General features: G+C 39.0%; 1 protein-coding gene across 2 annotated transcripts in view; it reads right to left on the minus strand.

Annotated features, from left to right (window-relative positions):
* PHIP (pleckstrin homology domain interacting protein) overlaps positions 1-19,510 on the minus strand; it is a 114,196-nt gene extending 94,686 nt beyond the window's left edge. For both annotated transcript variants that reach the window (XM_054983891.1, XM_054983887.1), the window contains exons 1-6: positions 19,255-19,510; positions 19,101-19,159; positions 18,957-18,986; positions 18,714-18,773; positions 2,677-2,827; positions 2,498-2,596 (exon numbers count right to left, since the gene is read on the minus strand). In XM_054983891.1, the coding sequence (XP_054839866.1) occupies positions 2,498-2,596; positions 2,677-2,827; positions 18,714-18,773; positions 18,957-18,986; positions 19,101-19,159; positions 19,255-19,303 (448 nt within the window). In that variant the 5' untranslated portion in view covers positions 19,304-19,510. The remainder of the gene's footprint in view (positions 1-2,497; positions 2,597-2,676; positions 2,828-18,713; positions 18,774-18,956; positions 18,987-19,100; positions 19,160-19,254) is intronic.
* Positions 19,511-21,854: the final 2,344 nt, after the last annotated feature.

The following is a 21,854-nucleotide window of genomic DNA, read 5'->3' on the forward strand; positions in this document are numbered from 1 at the left end:
TACCTGAAACCTAGTGCCAATTAGACTGGACAATCCTGGCTCAGTATAAGGCTGTTTCATATGTTTACATCTGTAATCCTATGCACATTTGCCTGGGAGTAAGCCCCATTAAACTCTGTGGAAATTTTCTAAGTAAATTAGCATATGATTAGAGTGAACATTAGGAAAACTCCCCTACTGTTAGGAAAAAAAATTCCATAGAGGTTGGTAGCAAACGTAATGCTTTTTTTAAAAAAAGAACTCTATTACTACCTGCTAACAGAGCCAAAATGGGGTTCTGTCTGTTCTCTCTCTCTCTAGCTAATGAACTATCAACAGGGTAAAGGAAACAGAAAGAACAGCCAAAGACAACTGTTCTTTTGAAACATAGAAAAACTTCCACTGAAAATGAAAGTAAAAGTTGGCTGCAAGCCCTGGACTGTGGAGCTGTTAAAGGGACATGCAGAGAATTCCTTTGCCTTAAATAGCACTTTCCAAGTTAAAGAACATTCTCGTCATCCACAAGTGCTTTTGTGGAACACTGTGAATTGCCACTATCTGATTGCTTCTGTAATGTACCTTCCACTCTTTCCCTGCTTTAATGTTACTATTAATCATCAAGCTAACTGTGCCATCTTGTAAAAGGTGATGTATTGATTTATTTAGAACATTTTATCCCGCTCTTCCTCACAAGAACTCAAGGCAATGTACTTGTGTGTCCCCTCCCCCATTTTATCCTCACAACAGCTGTGTAAAGTAGATTAGGCTCAGAGAATGACTGCCTTGAACTCAAGGCAAAGATGGATTTGAACACTCGTCTCCTCAGTCCTAATTAACTATTCTAACAGTGGTATTTTGACAGCTGTGTTCCTTTAATCCAGGCCAGTGTTTGAAAGTGCCCTAGTCCACTCCAGGATCTGGAGTTGGCAGGGACTGGGGGAGGAAGGACATGGTTGTAACTGTAGCTAGAGAGAGGAAAGGAATGGGACTGATTAAAATTGAGCCTCTGTTGGAAACAATGCTGCCTCATTACTTTTAAGTCTAGCATTATAAACACAGCACTAATCACTACATCATAGCAGCTTTCCAAATATATAAGAAAGCCAGTTCGGTGTAATGGTTAAGAGTGTGGGACTCTAATTTGGAGAACCAGGTTTGATTCCCACTCCTCCGCTTGAAGCCAACTGGGTGATCTTGGGTCAGTCACAGCTCTTCCAGAGCTCCTTCAGCCCCACTCACCTCGCAGGATGATTAATGGGGGGGGGGATAATAATAACATACTTTGTAAACTGCTTCAGGACAACGTTAAGTTGTCCTGAAGGGCAGTATATAAATCAAATATTATATTATAAAAAAAACTAAGTGCCACCAATTTTCACAGGGGATGAGTACAGCACAATGTTTCTACCGACCATGCTTACTGTCAAGCACTGGAGAAATGGAAACAGAAATGCCAGGCGGCCAATCCAAATTACATGGACAGAGGACAATATGGCCAAGACAAGTAGCTGTAGGCAACTGCTTTTCTAACAATTCTTCTCTGGGCTCTTTTGGAGTGCTGAAGAACTGACAGCAGTAACCCTCCAAACTTTTCACTGTTACTATTTAAATGGAGGAGGTGAATTGAGTGGGAAAACGCTCAGGAAAAAATAATAGCTTTTCTTTGACCATCTTATATACCAACCCAAGAATGCTGGCTTTAACTCCTCTCAAGAGTCAGGTCATTTTGCCTCAATAAAACAGTAATTACTAACTGCAACCTAGATTGCCATTCATTTTCTACAGAGGATCTAACCAGATAGCTAAACTGATGGATAAAGAGATGAAGGGATAAAGGCATTCACCAAGATAAAGTTTTGGGTCAGCAAATAATGTCCCACATTTATTTTTACAATATTTATAAGCCACATTTTCCATAAAATATGCACAAGCCAGTTAACAAACCCACACATCAAGTTTTACTCGGGTTAACAGAAATTTCCATCTTTCACTATTGCTCAACACAAAGTTACTAGTTAATAAAGTATGTGCATGAATTACCAAGACCTAGCTTGATAATGCATCCAGGCCTTTAGCTGACCTTTAGACTTGGTACCTTAAAAACATCCTCCTTTTCTTGACTACCTGGTATGAAATGCATAATTCTTCACAAAGTAGCCAAGAGAGATAAGAAGAGTGCTTATAAGCTGTACAATTCTTACTAACAAAGGAAGTTTTTAGGTACTACCAAATTTTCCAGACTGGGAAAAGGCAGAGGGCTTGCAAATACATAAATGCAAACTCTTCCATCAGAAACCTATTTTGTATATTTAGCTTCCTTTCTAAAGCCTAAAATGGAAAATGAAGTTAAAATCTGAGTTTGGAGCACTGCAATCTAATATACATGACAGTGGGGAAAGTAGAAGACTACACAAGAATGAAGTCCGTCTTTACTATCTAATACAAAAACGCATTTACAGCCAGCCTTACAAAAATTACATTGGGAATGTTCCAATACACTTCTAGATAAGATTCTTACCTATACTAGGTGGACTGCCATAGTTTATTGGCGACTCTGGAGGTCTTCCACAGTGCAATGCTGCAAGAGCAGAACCCTTCCAGACAACATGCTTGCAACCTGTTTTATTATAAAATAAGCATGAGTATACAAATATAATACAAAATAAGTGCATAAGTTATTGTGAAAATTACTCATACTTTTATTTGTGCGAAGCAAAGACTGTCTTCCAGCTCCTAATAATGTTTGCACTCCCGGAACACTCTGAGGAATTTCTTGCTCTAGAAGAGGTCCTAGTCGATGGCATATTTGGAGTAAGTGATCAGGTGCCAAATGTCTATAGTATTTTACCTATTATGAAAAAACAGAAGTTAATTTTCAACATTTTCCTATTAATTTGTTAATAACTGGAGGGAAAACTATGGGCTGGATCCAAGGCTTCCACAAATGGAGCATATTTATAGATGGAATATTTAGTGCTTTCCACAGGAAGCCTACATTCCACAATAGCTGCTGGGAAAAATATGCTATGTACTACACCACCTGTAGCAAGGAGGAAATGGATTAAATCATGTCTTTCACCCTTGCACAGCTACAGCAACCTCAAGGAACAGAGAAAAGGCTTGCATAAGTGTGAAAAGGCAATTCAGTCAATTCTTTGTGGTGCAGCACCCGCACCCCAGGCCATACTGTTTTGAAGGGATCCCTTGAGCCTCAACAGCAATTTTTGAAAGGCACAGGAGATCTCTGAAGAAAGGCACTAAAAATTGCTATTAAACTCCCTCAATTTGAGAAAGCCTTGAGATCTAAACCTGTATTTGAAATAACAGAAGGCTAATACGTGATCCATAAAATATCTTTTCTATTGTTTCTAGCACATGCATCTGTGGGGGAGACATAGTTATAGTTTAACTAATGCATTCAAAGCTCATGATTTTAATGTCAATAAGGAATTTAAAATTTATAATTTCACATCACCACCATATAAATCCTTGCAACAAACTTGTAAGGCAAGGCAGTGCTGCAAACGAGAGGCTGAGCTGAGAGAAACTACTTGCCTAAAGCCATCTAAAGCGTTCATGACAAAGGCAAGATTTGAACTGGAAACTTCTTAACCTACAGTTCATGTTCTTACACAGTACAAGGGCTTTCTACTTCAAAGGCAGCTTGCCATCACGTGTAAATAGCCTAAGAAGCAGTTTCCTGGAATTCAAACAAACAACTTAATTCCTCGGGACAGTATGTACAAAAAATGTCCTAGTTGTTTAAACATATATGAAAACTGTTTAAAATTTCCAAAACCATAAGATAAATCTATGATTTCAACAACTATTGTTTCTGACATTTATGTCTCTACAATGACAAATCATTAGCAACCTCAAAAAGCAAATTCAATTGATAAATAGTCTACTTTGCTTTTTATTTGAATGACAAAGACAATAATTTGGAAATTTTATTATTGTAACAACAACTGTAACAACATTCTCTGCTCCCAGCAGAATCTGCTTTATTTTGCTGGTTCAGAATTTGTATGCTTGCTACACTAACACAGATTTTGAAAATCAGACCAGGGATTCTAATTAACCCTCTAACAAGGGAGTAGATATGGCACCTCAGTTGTATGGGTGGGCTGACTGCAGAGAAAATTGCTCTAGAACCTTTTCTTATTCAGACATGGTGAGAGTAGCGCAAAGTGGCCTCTTATCACCATTTAGATTGGTTTTTAAAAAAAACCCGTGTGGTAGAAAAATAATCCCAGATATCCAATGATTTTGCACTGGGGTAGTTTTTTTTAACTCCAGCAATGTAACTTATGGTGTAGAAAAAGAATTCCATATGCAGGAATCAGGAATATTATATGGTTCTGTTTAAAATTTAATAACAACAGTATGCTTATATACTGCCCTTCTGGATTGATTAGCACAACACACAGATCAATGAACAAAGTCAGAGTCATTATCATCCCCACAAATACAGCTGGGGAGCTGAGCTGAGAGGAATGGCTTACCCAAGACCTCCTGCAGAGTTTATGGCAGTAGTAGGAGTCAACCAGCAGAGTGCTGATTTGCCACCCAGCCACTTAACCACTATACTATAGCAGCTTATGTTAGTTTAGGGGAGCTTGTGTTAGTTTTCTAATATCTTAGGTTCAAAATGAAAATAAAATGTATAACGTTAAAAAGAAGCAGAACTAATGAGTTATTTAATATGCAAAGAGGGAGAAGCTTATATACTCAAAGGCAAAATTCTGCCTCCTGTCAAAGTGTGTTTTCAGACTGTGGATGTTCTGGTATTGTTAAGCATAATGCTTGCCATCACCACAAATACTTTTGTTCCTGTGGGACCTTCTCTACCACAATATAATTGACTAGATAATCTCAATGGCAACATGAGTAATTTCTTTAGGTTGATTGAGGGTTAAGTTGCAATATATGAAAATAACCTCTGTGCTGCTATCTCAAGTCTGAATTTGCTTCTCCAGGAAGTTTTTTCTTATTTTATCTACCAGAAGAATACTGCATTGGAAAATCTGGTATTTTTTACAACATAACTTGATCACTTCTATTAATGCATTACTGTTTAAATTCATGAAGCATCACTTACAATTTTCTAAGTCTTCCAAAGTAATTAGCTCATTATGCATCAAAAATATTTCTACTGTGTGCATATTTGCATTGTTATTCCAGGTAGCACTTTTGCTGTGGGGATACTGTCATTTTCCAAGAATTCAATAAACTATTACTTTTTACAGGAAAATAAAGGGCTCTTCTTTAAGTTAAAAAGTTGACTACTATTTTAATTGTCATTTGAAATGTTATTATGGAAGTGCACCGACATCTAAGAGACACAAGTTGTCATGTAATTAACAAGCAACAATTTTCCCTAGCAACTCAACAGCTGCCCAAAATATTCTCATATCTATTTATAAGTTTCTAGAGTGTTTTTTCCCCTTTAGTTGCTTTGGACCTTGTCACTCTCCCCTGCCCAGGTATATACACCAATTTTTTAAAATCTGCCCTGAGCCTGCTGGTGTGGGGAGGGCAGAATATAAATAAAAAATAAATAACTGAAATGGTAGTCGGCCCTTCCTTGCATCTTTAGCGCTTTAAAAGGGTACTGCTGCTGCATTCACTCCATAAAATGAATGTCACAATAGCTAAAATACAGCAGTGGCACTGAATTAGATCCTAGCAACTTTTCTAGGTGGGAGGAGGAGACACTTTTAACTCCAGAAAACCCATAGCCACACAGGATGGAATTGCATCAAGCAGGGAAATCACAAAACGTGGATGGGATTCAACCCATTAATAGAATGAACATGCAGGAAGGCTCTTTAACCACAGAAGGTGATGACTAACATGTTAAGATTACTCTTCATTTTTTAATCGAAGGGAACACTGAAAAATACTTCTATTATCATAACACTCTTGCCATATTTCATACAAAATGTTATCAACGTAGCCAAAGTAACTGAAGATCTCTAAGTCTTAAATGATTCACACTAGATTTTATCCCTACCATTAGAGGCTTCTAACAGAAATTAAACATGTTCTTATTTTCTTGTCATTCGATTCATCTATTATGTATAAAAGCTCTTGTGATTCTACCTCTGAGGCAAAATGTCAATGTCCAAGTTTTTAAAAGTACAAAAGTACCTAAACTCTAAACAAGGGAAATAAATCGATCTGCCCCCAAAGTTGTTTCCCTATGTCTTATTCCAGATCCTCACTTTGCCTAGGATAAAGCAACATTAAAAAGTAACAAAACGTAATTACTAGGATGGATCCCTGCACTCCACTGAGCAAACTTTGAAGCCTTCCTCCAGCCTAAGTAGTCTTCTTCACAACAAGTGGCTCTTCTACTAAAGAACTACGTATTGGAAGAAGGCTCCTGAGAGGATGGCTGAATTCACCGCCCCCTATGCTTCCAATGGCAGCTTCCAGCAATTACCTCTAGATTACTGATCTAGAGGTAATCGATACATTCCTCAGGAAACTGCTCTAAGCCTTATAAGCCTGTCGACTGACCATCTATTTAACTGTAACTGCCCTACCATCTGACTACAGTCAAGTTATATGAATACGGATCCATAAATTGTGGATTTGACAACTGTTATTTTCTATTGACTAATCAGAGACTCTGCTGTGTTAATAAAATATAAACTGTTTAAACTTCAAGAACCAAACTTCTTCATTGTTCACTACCTAAATTATTTAGCACATTAAATGATTTTTACCTTTTAAGTGTTGATTAATTTTATAACTTTAGCCAGTTTGTCCTTCAAATCTTTAGTTTTGTTGACAAATACTTTATTTATTTAGAAAATTTATATGTCACCTCTCAAGAGACCTGGCCATAAAGTAAAACATTATAAAATCATCAAGAAAACACAAAAATAATTTAAATTAACCAGCATGAAACATTTGTAACAGCCTAAAACATCCATTATAAACAGTCTTTAGGACAGAAGCAGACAGTAAAACTATTTTAAAAGTTCAAACTAATTGGTTAAAGCCTGGCTGAAAAATTATTTGGCTTGGCACCTAAAAAAGGTAGGTGCCAACCCAGGCTGAAGAGAGAAGACATTCCACAGAAAATATGCCACCACTATTTCTGTTTGACACTCACCTCTGCAGGTGGGGTCACAGAGATAAGACAGTGCTGGGCTAGATGTACCCAACTGCCTGATTCTGTATAAGACATGTTCAAGATTGCAGTACTTTGTACAGTTATATGGGAGTAAGCCCCATTAAATCCAGTGGGGCTTACATCTGAGTATATCAAATGTCATATGACTGTACAGAACATCATGAACACTTTCTGATCACTAAGTTTGGGGAAAGGGTTTTTTTTTAGCAGAAAGCTGATTCTAGCTATTAAAAGGAATTATTTTACCTGCTAGAAAGAACAAAAGTAGGAACAAAATTATAAGTACCACCCAATTTTGTGCCACCCAATGGTGTTATCTCTTCAGCTAGAAAGAGAGAACATATCAGGAGGTAAAGAAAAGAGCTCCCTAAAAATAGCAATAACATTAAGTAGTAACAGAACTGTTGAAAATGAACATACAAATCTGGTTGAAGACTAGCTCTAAGCTTTTAAAGGTACAATACAGCAACTTTCTTTACCTTAAAAAGATACTTGCCAAAATAAAACAGTCTTTACCACTGGCAAATTTTGGGGAACACTGTCCATGAAGCTAAGAACTTCACTGTGTAAATAGCAGCCTACCTATTTTATTTCATTATGGTGCCATTTGTTAGAGAGTATAGGAGTAAGAGTGTTTGCCCACAGCCTTGCAATAGTCGGGACAAATGTAGAAGCAAAGAAAATCTTCTCATGGTTACTAAAAAACATCTATGCACAATGTAGGAAATTTCTATAATGACATTTTTAAGCCAAGTGGGGATTTTTTTTTCTGCTAAAAAAATGGAAATTTGGGGGAAACTGAATTTTATTTATTTATATATATATATATATATATATATATATATATATATATATATATATATATATATATATATATATATATATATATATATACACACACACACACACACACACACACACTTACTTTCCTACATAACCTAAACTTTTACTGACTGAGCAACATAAAATGTCTCATTATAACTTAGTGCATAAAACTGTACTATTTGGCACATTTATGGAATTGACAATTTAAGTATCTTCATTTTCTACTAGAAAATCTGCAAATATACTCAATACTTGAGAAAAAGTTGAAAACTGCTACCATTGCACATTTATCTTTAATTTTTGCCATGGGCAGAAGGCAAGTTTACTACAGAAGAAAGGTGTATGATTTAGACAGAGATGCTCTCAGTTACAAAAAGGTAGAACTACCAGCATGTCTCAATATTAAGAAACTTTAGAAGACTACAAATACTCAACTCTAACACATTTTAGCATATTGTTGCCAGATACAATATTTTTTAAAATTTTTGTTTAAATGTATCTATCTACAGTGTACGGTTTTTTCAGTGCTCCAAAGTCCTCAGGCTTGATGATGATATGAATTCGATACGAGCAAAATGCTTTTTAAGACAAGATCTCTCTCTATAACAGAAAAAAAGTATTTTGTAGAAGGGTTTTTCTCCCCCCTGTACTCCCCCAAATTTTCTAATCTTTCAACTGAAAAAAAAACCTGGAAAGGTCCTAAGACTTTTTCCTGCTATACGTTTTAAATGCAAAAAACCTTAAGAAGTTTTACTCATTCTGAAAGAGAAAATATTTCATAGGGCTTTTTCCCCAGTGCTCCCTCAAATTTCCTGTTGGAAAAATTGAAAAAAGTCCTCTGAAGAAATGGGATTCTCCCCCAATTTTTCCAAGCCATTACATCTCTACTTCAGTTACAGCCTTGATCTACTACTCAGGATGGTGAGTAGCAACATAATGGGTGAAAGCACCTTTCTGGATTCAATTTTTAAATGAGCTGCTTCTCCATAAAAATGAAAACATTCTTACTATAAGGACATGCATACAACAATAAATAATAATAACAGACCTGAGATATATCAGCCACACAACTGGAGTCCACTAGCACATTAAAGACCAACAAGAATGTCAGGGTCAAAGCACCCTTCCTCAGATATCTGACAAGGGAAGTTTTTCTCTTAAAGCTCATACCCTCAAAATCTTGATAGCCTTTAAGGTGCTACGACTCAAATATTGCTTTTCTACTGCAGACTAACATGGCTACCCACCTGAAACAATCAGCCACATTTTAAGCTATCACTCTTTCTACGTACATCAGCATACAAAAAAAATTCTAAGGACTGGAATTCATCCTGCCCTTCAAGCAATAAAGTAGTTCCATAAGATGTAGCATTTTCAGCTCTTATTTACAGGCATAGAGCTAGCTTTGAGAATTACACTAGCACACAAAAACTACAGCACATACTGGAACTCTTGAACTCTCCTTACCTAACCATCAAGGCTTGGTTGGTTGCCAAGCCCTAACAAAGCTGCTCATTCCAACTACTACAGCTGTGAAAGTTTGTAAACCCATGCAGTAACCTCCAATCTTTTTCATCCTTTCAAATGAGCTGTACAAACATAATCGCTTTCCCAAATCACACCACTACCCAGTATTCTGTGTCTACCAATGGCCAAATTCAAATTCTTACATTTAATCTCTCTCTTGCCTGTCAAGGCAGACTCCAACATTAAAATACAATTGAAGTACAACAAAATGTAAAAGTTCAACAATGAATGAGTAAAGCCATAAACAAAAGAAAATAAAAAGCATGAAATAACATCGTAGCAGCGTGATTAAAATTTGGAAAAGTGTTGCTTATCATATAGCAGGGGGAGGGGGGAGATTAGTGATAACAGATGCCATTTCTGAGAAATCTCAGCTTTTCGTAGTCACCAATATCACCTCTGAGAGGAGGAAGTTCCTTGGAATACATTTTCTCTACACAATCCAGAAGTTTATTTTCTTTCTACCCCACACCCTTGTTACTTTTTCAGCTTATATTTTGTCCTGATCTCTTTAATCTTTCCTTACAGAGAAGGTGCTCTAGCGCCTTACCATATTAGGTACCTTTTCCAGTACATTTTCTACCTCTGATATGGTTTTTTTGTACCTGTACTTTACCCAGCATGAATAAGATATGCTTATCCAACAAAGACAGAAATAAATACAGGAACCTGATTCACAGCTGCTTTTAAGTATGAAGATCGCCACGCATAATTTGGTCCTAGGCCAGTGTTTCCCTCCAGGAGGCAATATATAGTTAGGCCTATTACAGTAAAGATCATATACTACTTTTTCCTCAATTCTGTACCACCATCACTACTTACTGCATTACTAATAATTCAATTTAGTTATTGTCGAACAAGGTACAAATACTTCTCATGCACATATAAGAATACTGAAACAAATGTACCATGTTAGTGCAAAAGCAGCCTTAAAATATCAAGAAAAAAATATTAACATGGCACTATTTCATGAAGTTAACTACTGGTAATGAACCAATGAATTCATGTAATTAATTATTTTATTATAGTGTATTTCAGTAATTCTCAACAGAAACACAAAGCTTATTCTGCATCAGAATGTTTTGTTGTTTGACATGAAATAAATGTATGAAGTTATAGTTGCTTGTTTATATGTAAGCTTAACTTTACACCGTTCAGAGGTAGTGAATGAATTCATTTCTTAACCAGTTGCTTTCAATACGGGCTTCAATATTCAATTAAACAGAGCTTTTAAAAACAGAAATGAACTTATGAGAAATTGGGAGGTTAAATTAGAGACCAGCTGTCTAGGTATTTACTTAAAACATTTTAATGCCACCTTTCCATCCAACCTAGGGTTCCCAAGGTGGCAAACAAGCAAAAAAAGCTTTAAGAATACATACATTATACACACACAATTAAAAACAATTAACAAAATACATACATGGGAAAGATTATCAGTGAGGATAAAACAAAACAGAAAAGTCTTCACCCACTGGCTATAAACAACAAAAGAGGATGACATATACTACAACACTTTCCTTTTAACTTTGGTGGAAGCAATCATTAGAAAATATGGTCACTAAAACACAGTTGAAAAATTAGTTTGGCTCCTATATTTTTATGTTGACTTCTACACCCAAAAGAAATTTGTCAAACCTGATTGTCTCTTGTTCTCCATGAACACTGCATATTATAAAATAATAAAGTCTGTCATTATTTCATTGGCTCAGCTATAAGCAGAAGAGATTCCCTTGCACCCATTCTCAGTGATTACACAATTTTAATATGAGAATGATGAAAAAACAATAAAGCGTTCACAATTCTTAAAACTATACAGAAACTAAACGCAGGTCTACACTCCAAAACTTGTACATTCAGCTTAACTAATCAAAGAGTTCTTTAACAGTTATGCTGTGATTTCTGAAAGCATCAGCAGACATTAATTTACACCCAGGAAACTGATTTTTCAAATATTTAACCAGAGTCTGTACAAAGTGAAATTTGGATCTTGCTACAAAAATTATGTAAACTATTCACAAAATTACCATTCACTTCTCACCTAATATCATAATGTAGATTTTCTCTACCATGCAACAAGATTACTTTGACAGCACTTCATCTAAAAGCTTACATTGTTCTATTTTCATCTTACTGAATCAATACAAAGTACCTATACAACTAATTTATCCAACAGCTAAGTGTATCTTTTTCTGTTTACTAAACAAGTATGATTTCTAAGCACCTTTGCAGTCAGCAACAGGAGCTATAATATGCAATACTTTAACAACACAAACTAGTATTTTTCCAATTATTACTTGCAAGCACAAGTAATATTTATGTATTTACTTCATTTATAGCCTGTCTTTCTCACTGAGACTCAAGGCAAATTACAACAGCTATGGATGAGTTACAATTACTGATAGGAATTCTCCAAGGAATATACATTTCCAATCAAAGGTCTTCATGTTATAGAATGGATCGTACTTTTTTGCTCATTTTCCACTGGTGTATTCCAAATATTTTAAAGGAAAAGAAGGCTCATTACTTATCATCATGATGGGAACAAAAATTATAAGTATTGAATGTGTATAGAATGTGCATTAATACATATCTGAATGCACATAATATACATATCCACATAAACCTCGTTCAGAGAACACTGCATTTGATTGGCATTGTATGCAACACTTATCATGGTGAAAGTTCTTAACAGATAAAGAACAAAACAAGAAACATTCATACATCCACTCACTTCAAAGAAGGGATAGCATAGAACAAGCAGGATGTGCATAAGAAGCTGTCCTCCCACTGAAGTACATGAAGAACATCATTTGTGCAGGAGCAGCTTGTGGACATTACAACACACATGGCTCAACTATAAAGTTACTGCTACAAGCAAGTTACCACAATTCATCATTACACATACCTTTCTGAATATCTATTAGTTCTGCCTTCTGTGCCATGCTGTATTCTTATGTTATGAAAATATGCTATTTTATTATCTTTATCAACATACTAAAACACATCTTGGAAATATCACATCTAAACTCTAGAACCAACACAAGGCAACACTACCATAGGAATGACACTCACACACCAATACATGTAGAATGAAAGCACAACTCTCTACTTCCATACACAGTAAAAATGAACGTTTATTAAGAATACCATCAGAACAAACACTGTTCAGTGAAAATCAAATTGGTGTTGAAAAATAAATTAACAAATACATGTTTTCCACATGTTGACTCAGTAACACCTCACCCTATCTGCAACCTTCAACACAGTAAACCACACCATCCTGCTGGGGCTTTTGGAGGCAGAAGTAGGTATCAGGGGATGTGACCTGAACTGGTTTAAATCGTTCCTCATGCGACAAACTCACTGCTATTGGAGATCAGATATCCTCAGTGTATGATTTATCTTGTGGTATTCTACAAGGCGCAATCTTATCCCTCATGTTGTTCAACCTCTATGTAAAGCCTTCAGGAGAACTCATTCATAGCTACGTAACTGGAAGCCATCAATATGCAGATAACTCCCAGCTGTCTATCTCGTTATCCAAATCCCCTGATGATGCAGTAGAGGTACTGAATCACTGCTTGACAGCTGTTGTCAACTGAAATTGATGTTGTCTGACTGTTAGTCAATTGAAATTGAACCTAGACAAGACAGAAGTGATGCTGGTTGGAAAACCGGAGATCTTGAAGGACATTGTGCTTCCAAGCTTTAATGGGTTTCAGTTGACCCTAGGTAACTCAGGGGTTATAGTAGATCCAGCACTGCTGCTAGAGAAGCAAGTAAATGCAGCTGCAAAAAGGCCTTCTCGCTACTCAAGACTAGCCTGTAAAATGGCCCCCTACCTTGACTCGGCTGATCTGGCCACCTGCATTCAGAGCACAGTAACATCAAAACTAGACTACGGTAATGCAGTCTACATAAAGCTCCTCTCAAAGTTGACCCGGAGACTCCAGCTGGAGCAGAACACTGCAGCTCATTTACTCTCATGTTACGCTAAATGGAACATGCATATCACTCTCTTTCTGCAGTCACGCCATTGGCTTTCCATCAGTTACCAGGCTAAATTCAAGATCACAACTATCTCATCCAAAGCCCTTCATGACCTCGGCCCTTCATATGTGCATCTACCTCTCCTCCTACAGTAATTTCACTCATCTGGACACAGTCCTCTGCAGATACCACCCTGCAGTTAAACAAAATCAACTGCTGCCAGCACACACGTTTTCTCTGTGGTATCCCTTACCTTACTGAATGGCCTGCCTGAGAAGGTTAAGAAAGCACCTACTCTCCTGGTATTCCACAAACTATGCAAGACTGAATTATTCAGGAGGGCTTTCTACCCAGATTATAGGGCTGTGTCATAAGCAGCAGCCAAGAGAGACGCATTGGTAGGGGAAGGGACTAAACACTAGTCTGTTGGGTACTATCTGCTGATGCATACATGCACCTTCCATGTTGTTAAACATGTCATATAAATTGGTTATGCTCTGTTTCAGAAAGATTTCATCTCTGTGCTAGGCTTTATGCTTGTATTTCAAATTTTCTGCTATCACATTCTATTGTATTTCACTCTTTCACTATTATTCATTATGTATTTTTACTCGGTGAATGTTTTACCTGTTGATTATATTATATATTGTATTATATATTATATATTATATTACATTTTCACTTGCACTGTGTAATCCACCTTGGATCTCAGTAAGGAAAATGGGCAATAAATAAATAATAATAGGCATGCAAAGAACCTACAGCATATAACATCAGAGTACTGCTATAAAACACTCTATATGACCACAAAGACAAATCAACACATACCAAGAAAAGCTCCCACCATATATAATAGAAAGGAGACCATGAGGCAGAACTACATGTTCCACCCACAGGCACTATGAACAAATATCTCTACACAACTCTCCCTTGCAAAACATCAGAAGAATAAGCAGAATATCCAACTTAAAACAGGTTCTAAGACAAACAGCACCAAGGGGAAAGCTCCAATAAACAGATTAAATAAGTCCACTGCACCCTGTACCACAAGTGCATCACAACTGCTGAAATGGCAAGCCACCTGCCAAGATAAAAACACAATGGAAATGAAAGAAAGGAGGGGCATGCACGGACTAGAAATTTTAATTGCAGTAAGTCCTACAGAACATTCCAGACTCACTATAGAGGGAACAAACATATCACCAACAAGGTGGCCCAAGAAGGCATCACCTATCCTGCCATGGAAATGCACTAATATTGTGAGGATAAAATGAACAGGAATGATGAAAGCCACTCTGGATCCTCCAATGGAGAGAAAGACAGAGTATAAATGAAGTAATACTACTCTAAAACATCTAAAGAAGGATCTATCCCTGTTCTTTAACCATGAAGAAACAAACGTAGGCTTTAGGTTTCCCTGAGTTCTATGTTATACCCAATGATCTGCATCCCAAACTGGAAAAGTGACATAGCTCAGGGTCACAAACCCATGCATTGGTCCAAAAAGGACACGTTACAGCCCAGGTCACCTAGAGGTTTAAAAGGTACGGCAGTAAATACATTTGGTAACTGCCACTGTGGACTACTTCAGTGGGTGAAGGTTTGCACTGACCAGGAAAGTGAATTCTAATCCTGCTTTCTACTTTATTAACTAATTTGGGATTACAAGTAACCATTAGTGAGGCTTCCTTCATGAAAGGAGGGAAACTTATGAGCATCTAAGAGCTAGTTGTTTTCTGCTTTCAGGTGCTGATGGGACACAAATGAATAACTGGCATTTTGTGAGCAGTCAGGCTGTAATAATGGGAGGAGGATGGTTGTGCAGGATTTGCAAGGCTAAACTACCGTTTTAGAAACTTTTGTTTTCCATTTAAAGTAAGAATACTATGCTATCTACCAGGACCAAGGGAAATCCTAGGCCACCGAGTACAAATGAAATATCAACTTACCTATCCCTTCAAAACAACGCCTGCTTTAACCTGTTAGCCAATTCACATAGCAGCACTTCAGCCTACAGTTTCATAGCTTATCATATAAAGGTCGCTGATCTCTGTTCTTGAGAATGAGTTAGTTCTTGCAGACAATAACAATAATAACAACATTCGATTTATATACCGTCCTTCAGGACAACTTAATGCCCACTCAGAGCGGTTTACAAAGTATGTTATTATTATCCCCACAACAAACACCTGTGAGGTGGGTGGGGTTGAGAGAACTCCAGAGAACTGTGACTAGCCCAAGGTCACCCAGCTAGCTTCAAGTGGAGAAGTGGGGAATCAAACCCGATTCTCCAGATTAGAGTCCCACACTCTTAAGAGTCCCACACCAAACTGGCTCTTGCCAGTTTGACACCAACATGAGACACCAACATGCAATCCTAATCAGCGTTAAGGCCCTTTTAAGCCCATAGACTTCAATGGACTTAAAGGGGTATAACTCTGCTTAGGAACACACTGCAAAGCTTCCAGGCTTATGCTATGCTTTGTTTCCCTATGTAGTTACCATTTGAATACAAAATGACTGGTAGGGAGTTATGAACTCTGAAATGGGTATGTCACAGTTCTGCATTTAATGTTCTTTTAATTTGTTACCAGGGTACTGCTACAAGCTTGCACTCCTCCTACTCAAGATGCATAACAAATTAGTAATTCATACAGAGACACAGGGTTGGGCTGCTCCAAGAGCAAGAAGTTTTCAGTTGCTCAAACAGCATTTGTCATTGGTGGTTATTTGCTTCCACGTTTTTTCACACTTTAGACCACCACTTATCACAAAAGAGACTGTGCACCAGTGCCATTCAATCAATTTTGTGAACAGGCTGAAGTCTGCTGAAACTTGCTCAATTAAATTAACCTAAAATAAGTAAATTTAATATTTAATTTGCTTACACGAGTACGGATTAATCAAAGTGATTTTCATGCAAGTTATACTAACTAGATAGGCTGATCATACTAGTATATGTAATATTGAAGCATGAATGTACAATATATACCTACTATAACCACTTCCAGAAGTGAATCTGGCTTGAAAACTGCTAGTAAGGGTAAACCATCATATAGGTACTTAGCCCACCAAGCACCAACAGCCCCAGTTTTTGCATGCCCAGCAAGTATCACAAGCAGGAAGTTTATCAACACCCACCCCCTCCACCTAACATAGTTGGTGAGCTCTGCTTAATCTCGCTAGTTTCACATTGAGGGCCTAATTCCTATAACAATGGATACTTTTTCTAATTAGCCTCAAGCCACATATATCCAAACACATGTGAACACTATTAGCAAGAACTGAGGAGCACTTGCATTATTTTGTGATACTCATATGCAACTGTAGCAACAGGCAATACATTCCCAATATTTCCCTCTGTAAAGAATTCATGTTGAGTGAAATCTTGTAAGGTATTTACAGTAGCATTCAGTAAAAGCATGCACTTGTTAAAAGTCTGTACTCTTGCTACTCCTGACTTCAGTTCTTTCGATGAGAAAATCAAGTCATCATGTGAACATACCTTGAGTCATGATCTGTCTACCTGTAGCTCTAATACCAATACACAACAAGGTCTACTTGGGTAGGAAAATCAGTGAGCATTCCATAAACATGGTTTTTTAAAAAAATCTACAAAGATTGTATATAACTTTTAGGTCCCAAAGATCCTACTGTTTTAAGGGTTTGTGACTCCGTCACACAAGAACATCAGCAGAAAACATTAGTACACAAACCTATTCCTCCTAAGTTATTACTTGCATGACATTACAGTATACAGCAGATGTACATTTAAGCTAATATAATTTAACATAAGATTGAAATGTTTTACTCCTAATGATAATACAGCAAAAAAAGAATAAGCCCTTTATCCTTCATTAACCAGTCGCACTGTACTGATCTGAACTACTGTTGTATACAGGTATTTAGACCAGCAATTCCCAAACTGCTTGCCATGAGAAGACTGCTAATGAGCCATGAAAATACATTAAAGCTTCTATGAGCCGTAAGGACCTACTTACAGAGGAGGCTGTTTGCTGCATCTGTGTATGAATCACTGCTCTGGCCTTCCTGACTTGCTATCTGTCACTGCTTGAGGCCCGTAATTCTACTCCATCTGTACATTGCATGATTAGATCATTCCAACCCTGCCTCTCCTTCTCTCCCCTAAAACAGAGCATAATCACTAACTTCAGAGGTGGCTGCCCAATGTTCCTCTGCAGGAGTCTTTGCCCTCAAGTTTTTCTCTTCCTAGCAGAAAGAAGAGCTGGATCAGTTACTCATCAGCAGCACTGAGCTCAGGCAGCTTTCAGAGTGAGAAGTTCTTCCCTATATACTCTAAAAGTAAAACCTTTACAGCTGTAGTTGTCCAGTACACCTCACATTTTAGTTCATGGGGAGAGGGGGGAAACCTGTACATGACTTATCAGAAGTATGGGGGAAATTGTTTTCAAGTAAAAAAAGTTTGAGGATGAAAGTAAATAAATTCAAAAGACTGACAAGCTAAAACAGAAACAGAAGCAAAACATATTTGAAACAGAGGCAAAACATTCTATTGTCTAAGTGATAAATGAAGCCAGAGTATTTGTGTGACAAAACAACCACCCACTCCATAAAGTTACTAATGTCAGACAGATATCCATTTAACATTATCCTCTGAAAGTTATACAAACAGAACACAGGCAGGGAGAGTCGAACAGGTGGGCCAGCGTTGCTACAGCAGATTAATTAATAGCTTATTTATGTATGTTTCAAATTTTATTTTTTTAAAAAAGAATGTAAGGAACTTGTAGAGTTTGAGCATTAAGACTGCTTACAATTGCTCAATAGCTACAGAGTTCTATTGTGTGTGTGAAGCAGGACTGCGCGGAATACAGCGCCCCCATTTCCTACAGGCCTGGCTGGCTCTTGCAAGCTCTCTGCTCGCTCCTCCCTCCCTGCCGTCTGCTCTCCCTACACAACATCCATGACGTACCTTTATTTCTAACACAGTGACTCTAGGGCTCTCGCATTAGGAGGATTATTATTATTATTTACCCTAACTCCAGGACCCCAAATTGGCGACTTCCGAGAAAACACCTGATCTCCTAACTTCACACACCGCAAGCGCCGAATACCAGAAATCAGGAGTTTGAAAAGAGGGGCTTATTTTTTTTTTTTTGGTTGTTAAAAAAAATGCGGGAAATTCAATTTTTAAAGGGCTGCTCGCAAACTTTCCCTAGTACATCACATCGCAACCACGCCGACCGGCCGCTTCGCTTACTAGGCTCTCGTAGCTCCTAGGATGCTCCTTTCCTGTCCAGTCGGTGCGCTTGGGCAGCAGCTGGGGAAGAAAGAGAGATTTCCCCTAGTCACTCAGGTTCACCCCCTCCCCAGAAGACTCCCCGGGAGCGCGGGTGGGCAGCCCGCCCGCCATGGGGGAGGAGGCGAGGCCGCTGCAACCGGCGCATAGGCAGGCGAGGCGGGCGAGCGAAGGCGCCGGGAGAGAAGGCGCTGCACCACTTACCTCCTTCTCGGCTACTTCTCGGATCAGGACCTGCGGGAGCGGCGAAATGAGGGGAGAGAAGAAGAAAGGCGGTGAGAGAAAAGCGCCGCTGACCCGAAAGAGGCGCCCCCAGCCCGCAGGCCCAGCCCGGCGCCGTCGCTTTACCTGAGCCGCTTGCTGGCAGGGTCCGTTCTCGAGAAAGCGGGCGATGAGGAAGTAGAGCTCTGCGGAGAGAAAGATACACGCGGCGTGAGGGGCGAGGCGAGGCGGCCTCAGAGGCGGCGGCGGCGGCGGCGGCGGCAGACCGGCTCCCACTTACCCGCTCGCAGCTCCGCCGTGTGCCTGCTGCTGCCGCCGTCTCCGGACATGGTGAGCGGAGGAGCCCGGCTTGGCTGAGGCCGAGCTCCCCCGTCGGCGGCTGAACAGCGCGCTCGCCCAGTAGCTGTCACTGTTTGTTCAGCGGTGGCGAGAGTCTGGGCTCCACCATTCAAGCCCCGGGCAGGAGGAGGAAACAACAACTCGCAGCAAAACCCGCCGCTGCCGCTGCTGCCGCCGCCACCGCCAGCAAGCCTCAGCGCCAGCAAGCGCTATCCCTCCGCCGAGACAAAGAGTCCCGGCCCCCTCCCTCAGGGCGCGCACACCCCCTCGCTGCCTCTCTCTCCGGTCCCCCGACCCCCGTTGTCCGCTGCCCCCCACTTGGGAGGCGCTTCCCCCCACCCCCGAGAGATCCTCCCGGTCACACTGGGGCGGGAAGAAACGAGAAGAAGAAGGCGGCTACTGATGGACGGGAAAGCCGAGCAAAGAAGATGTCGGCGCAGCAGAGGCGGGGTGGCTGGGTGGGCGGGCGGCTTGGCTGAAAGGCGCTTTCTCTGCGAAGGACTGGCAGGCCTAGGCGGAGGGATACGACGCACGGGGGAAAGGGGGAGGGGGAAGCACGAAGAGAAGGGAGGCCTGTGGCGGTGGTGGCGCTGGAAGTTGCTCAGTTTCAATGTAGCAGAAGTAGGAAGCAAATGAAGCAAAAATGCCCCCAGGGACCGTAGGCCCCACTGGGTGAGGCGGGCCTGAGTGGCCTCTGCTGGTTCTCGTCTCAGGGAAGGGGGAGGGAAGGGGGTCGAGCAGGGCTCTCGTGTCCTGCTAGTCTCTCATGTCCCTACTTTGTCGCCTTTAAATGCTACAGATATCCATCTGCTTGTAAGTTACAATGTCATGTGTTGTTTTTGTTTATTTAGCTGAATGTTACTCATGGTGTGTGGGGAAAATGTGCGAATGAGAAATAAAAATGCCCTTTTTTGTTTTGTGAACCGGCTTCCTGCACTTTGCCTATTAGCGTTTTCCTTTGTTATTGCTTCTCTCCCCCCGCTGCTGTGGTAAATTACTTGCATGGTGTGATTAACCGTGCTTTGTTCTTAATAACTTCAGTTTTAACGTCGATGTTTGTCCCGACTGCTTTTAGTGGATCAAAAAAATGGGTAGAAAAGACTATTGTGGAAGAGAAGACAAGCAAAAGGGATGGTAATAGATGGCTGGCTTGAAATAATGTACTGTGGGATCAATAACGCAGAAGGTTATCATCGGGAAAGCACGATTAATGGTTAATTTACATTTTGTATTTCTTGCTGTCGTTAGTTAATGAAACGGGGGTTCACTGGCCTGAAGGGCTATATTGAGTATCTGATTGTAGACAAGATCTCTTTGGGAGATCTTGGGAGGATTTGGGAGGAAATGGTATAAGATTGTTTATCTAGATAAATACTGATAAATGTTGGGACTGTAATATATTTTTGGGAATTGAAAGTTAGTCTTTGAAAAAACACTGCCATCTTGACAAAAATAATGATCTTTTATTGAAGTAACGGGTGAAAAATCAGTTAAAAACTGATCAGGCAAGGCTACAAGCAAGGCTGAAAGTATGAGTAGGGTTTGGTGGGTTTCTTGGCTGATCAAAAGTTGAAGCTTCTGGTTGAAGCTAGCCATATGGCATTTCAGTGATGATTAGGATTTTTTAAGTATGAAGTTGTAGGTCAAGTTATTGATGGCTGGGCCCCCAAGGAAGCAGCAGCTACTAGTGTAGTAAAAACAATTCCTACAACAACCTTTTAGCTTCAGTGTATCCCTCAAATGGATAAAAACCTGAAATGTACTATAGAAACTAATAAAAATGCACCTTATTTAGCACTATTTTTAGTTAATGTTCTTAAAATAGAAAAAAGCTATGAAGGCAATCTATAATTGGCAGTGTTCAAAATAAGTTAATGTGGAATTCATTTAACTACATATAATACGTATTTTGTGATTACTATTACTAGCTTTTGTGGCTTATGATCACCATTATATTCACATTTTCCTGTGATTTTTTTTCTCCCTGTGGTATGCTTTTGATTCTGAAATCTTAAACTGATATACTGCATGATTGTAAGGGCATAATTCCTTCATTTCTTTTTCAGTAAAGCATTCCCTTTCTTTACCTTTGGGTCTTTTTTGAAATAAACATGTAGAACATGAATAGTGCTAATAAAGCTGGGAAGTTAATCCAGTTGTCTTTCAGATTACTTAGGTGAATTGTGGTGCTATCTGTATTGGATGTTTGCTTTACAGTTAATCTGAAAGGACTGAAAGCTTACTTTTTAAAAAATTGCTTCAACTTTCATGGTGTCTCTATTTTTGTTTACATGTGTACAGTAATATTGTGGTGGTTGAATCCCCAGTGTAATCTTCTTCTGTTTATAAAAATATTGTCCACTAAAGATGCAGGCAGAGGATGCAGTTCTTTAATTTTAAAATTATTCTTCTGCAATAAGGTCATTGGCTTTGTTTTGCATGTGAGTCACATTCTTCTTCCACAGAAGATGGATTTATTTAGAAAGAGATTGTTTTCTTTAATTGCAGCAGTAACAATATTCCATTAGTATGTTTAGCTGC

This window comes from Eublepharis macularius, chromosome 1 (genome assembly GCF_028583425.1).
Source record: "Eublepharis macularius isolate TG4126 chromosome 1, MPM_Emac_v1.0, whole genome shotgun sequence".
In the NCBI taxonomy this organism is placed as follows: Eukaryota; Metazoa; Chordata; class Lepidosauria; order Squamata; family Eublepharidae; genus Eublepharis; species Eublepharis macularius.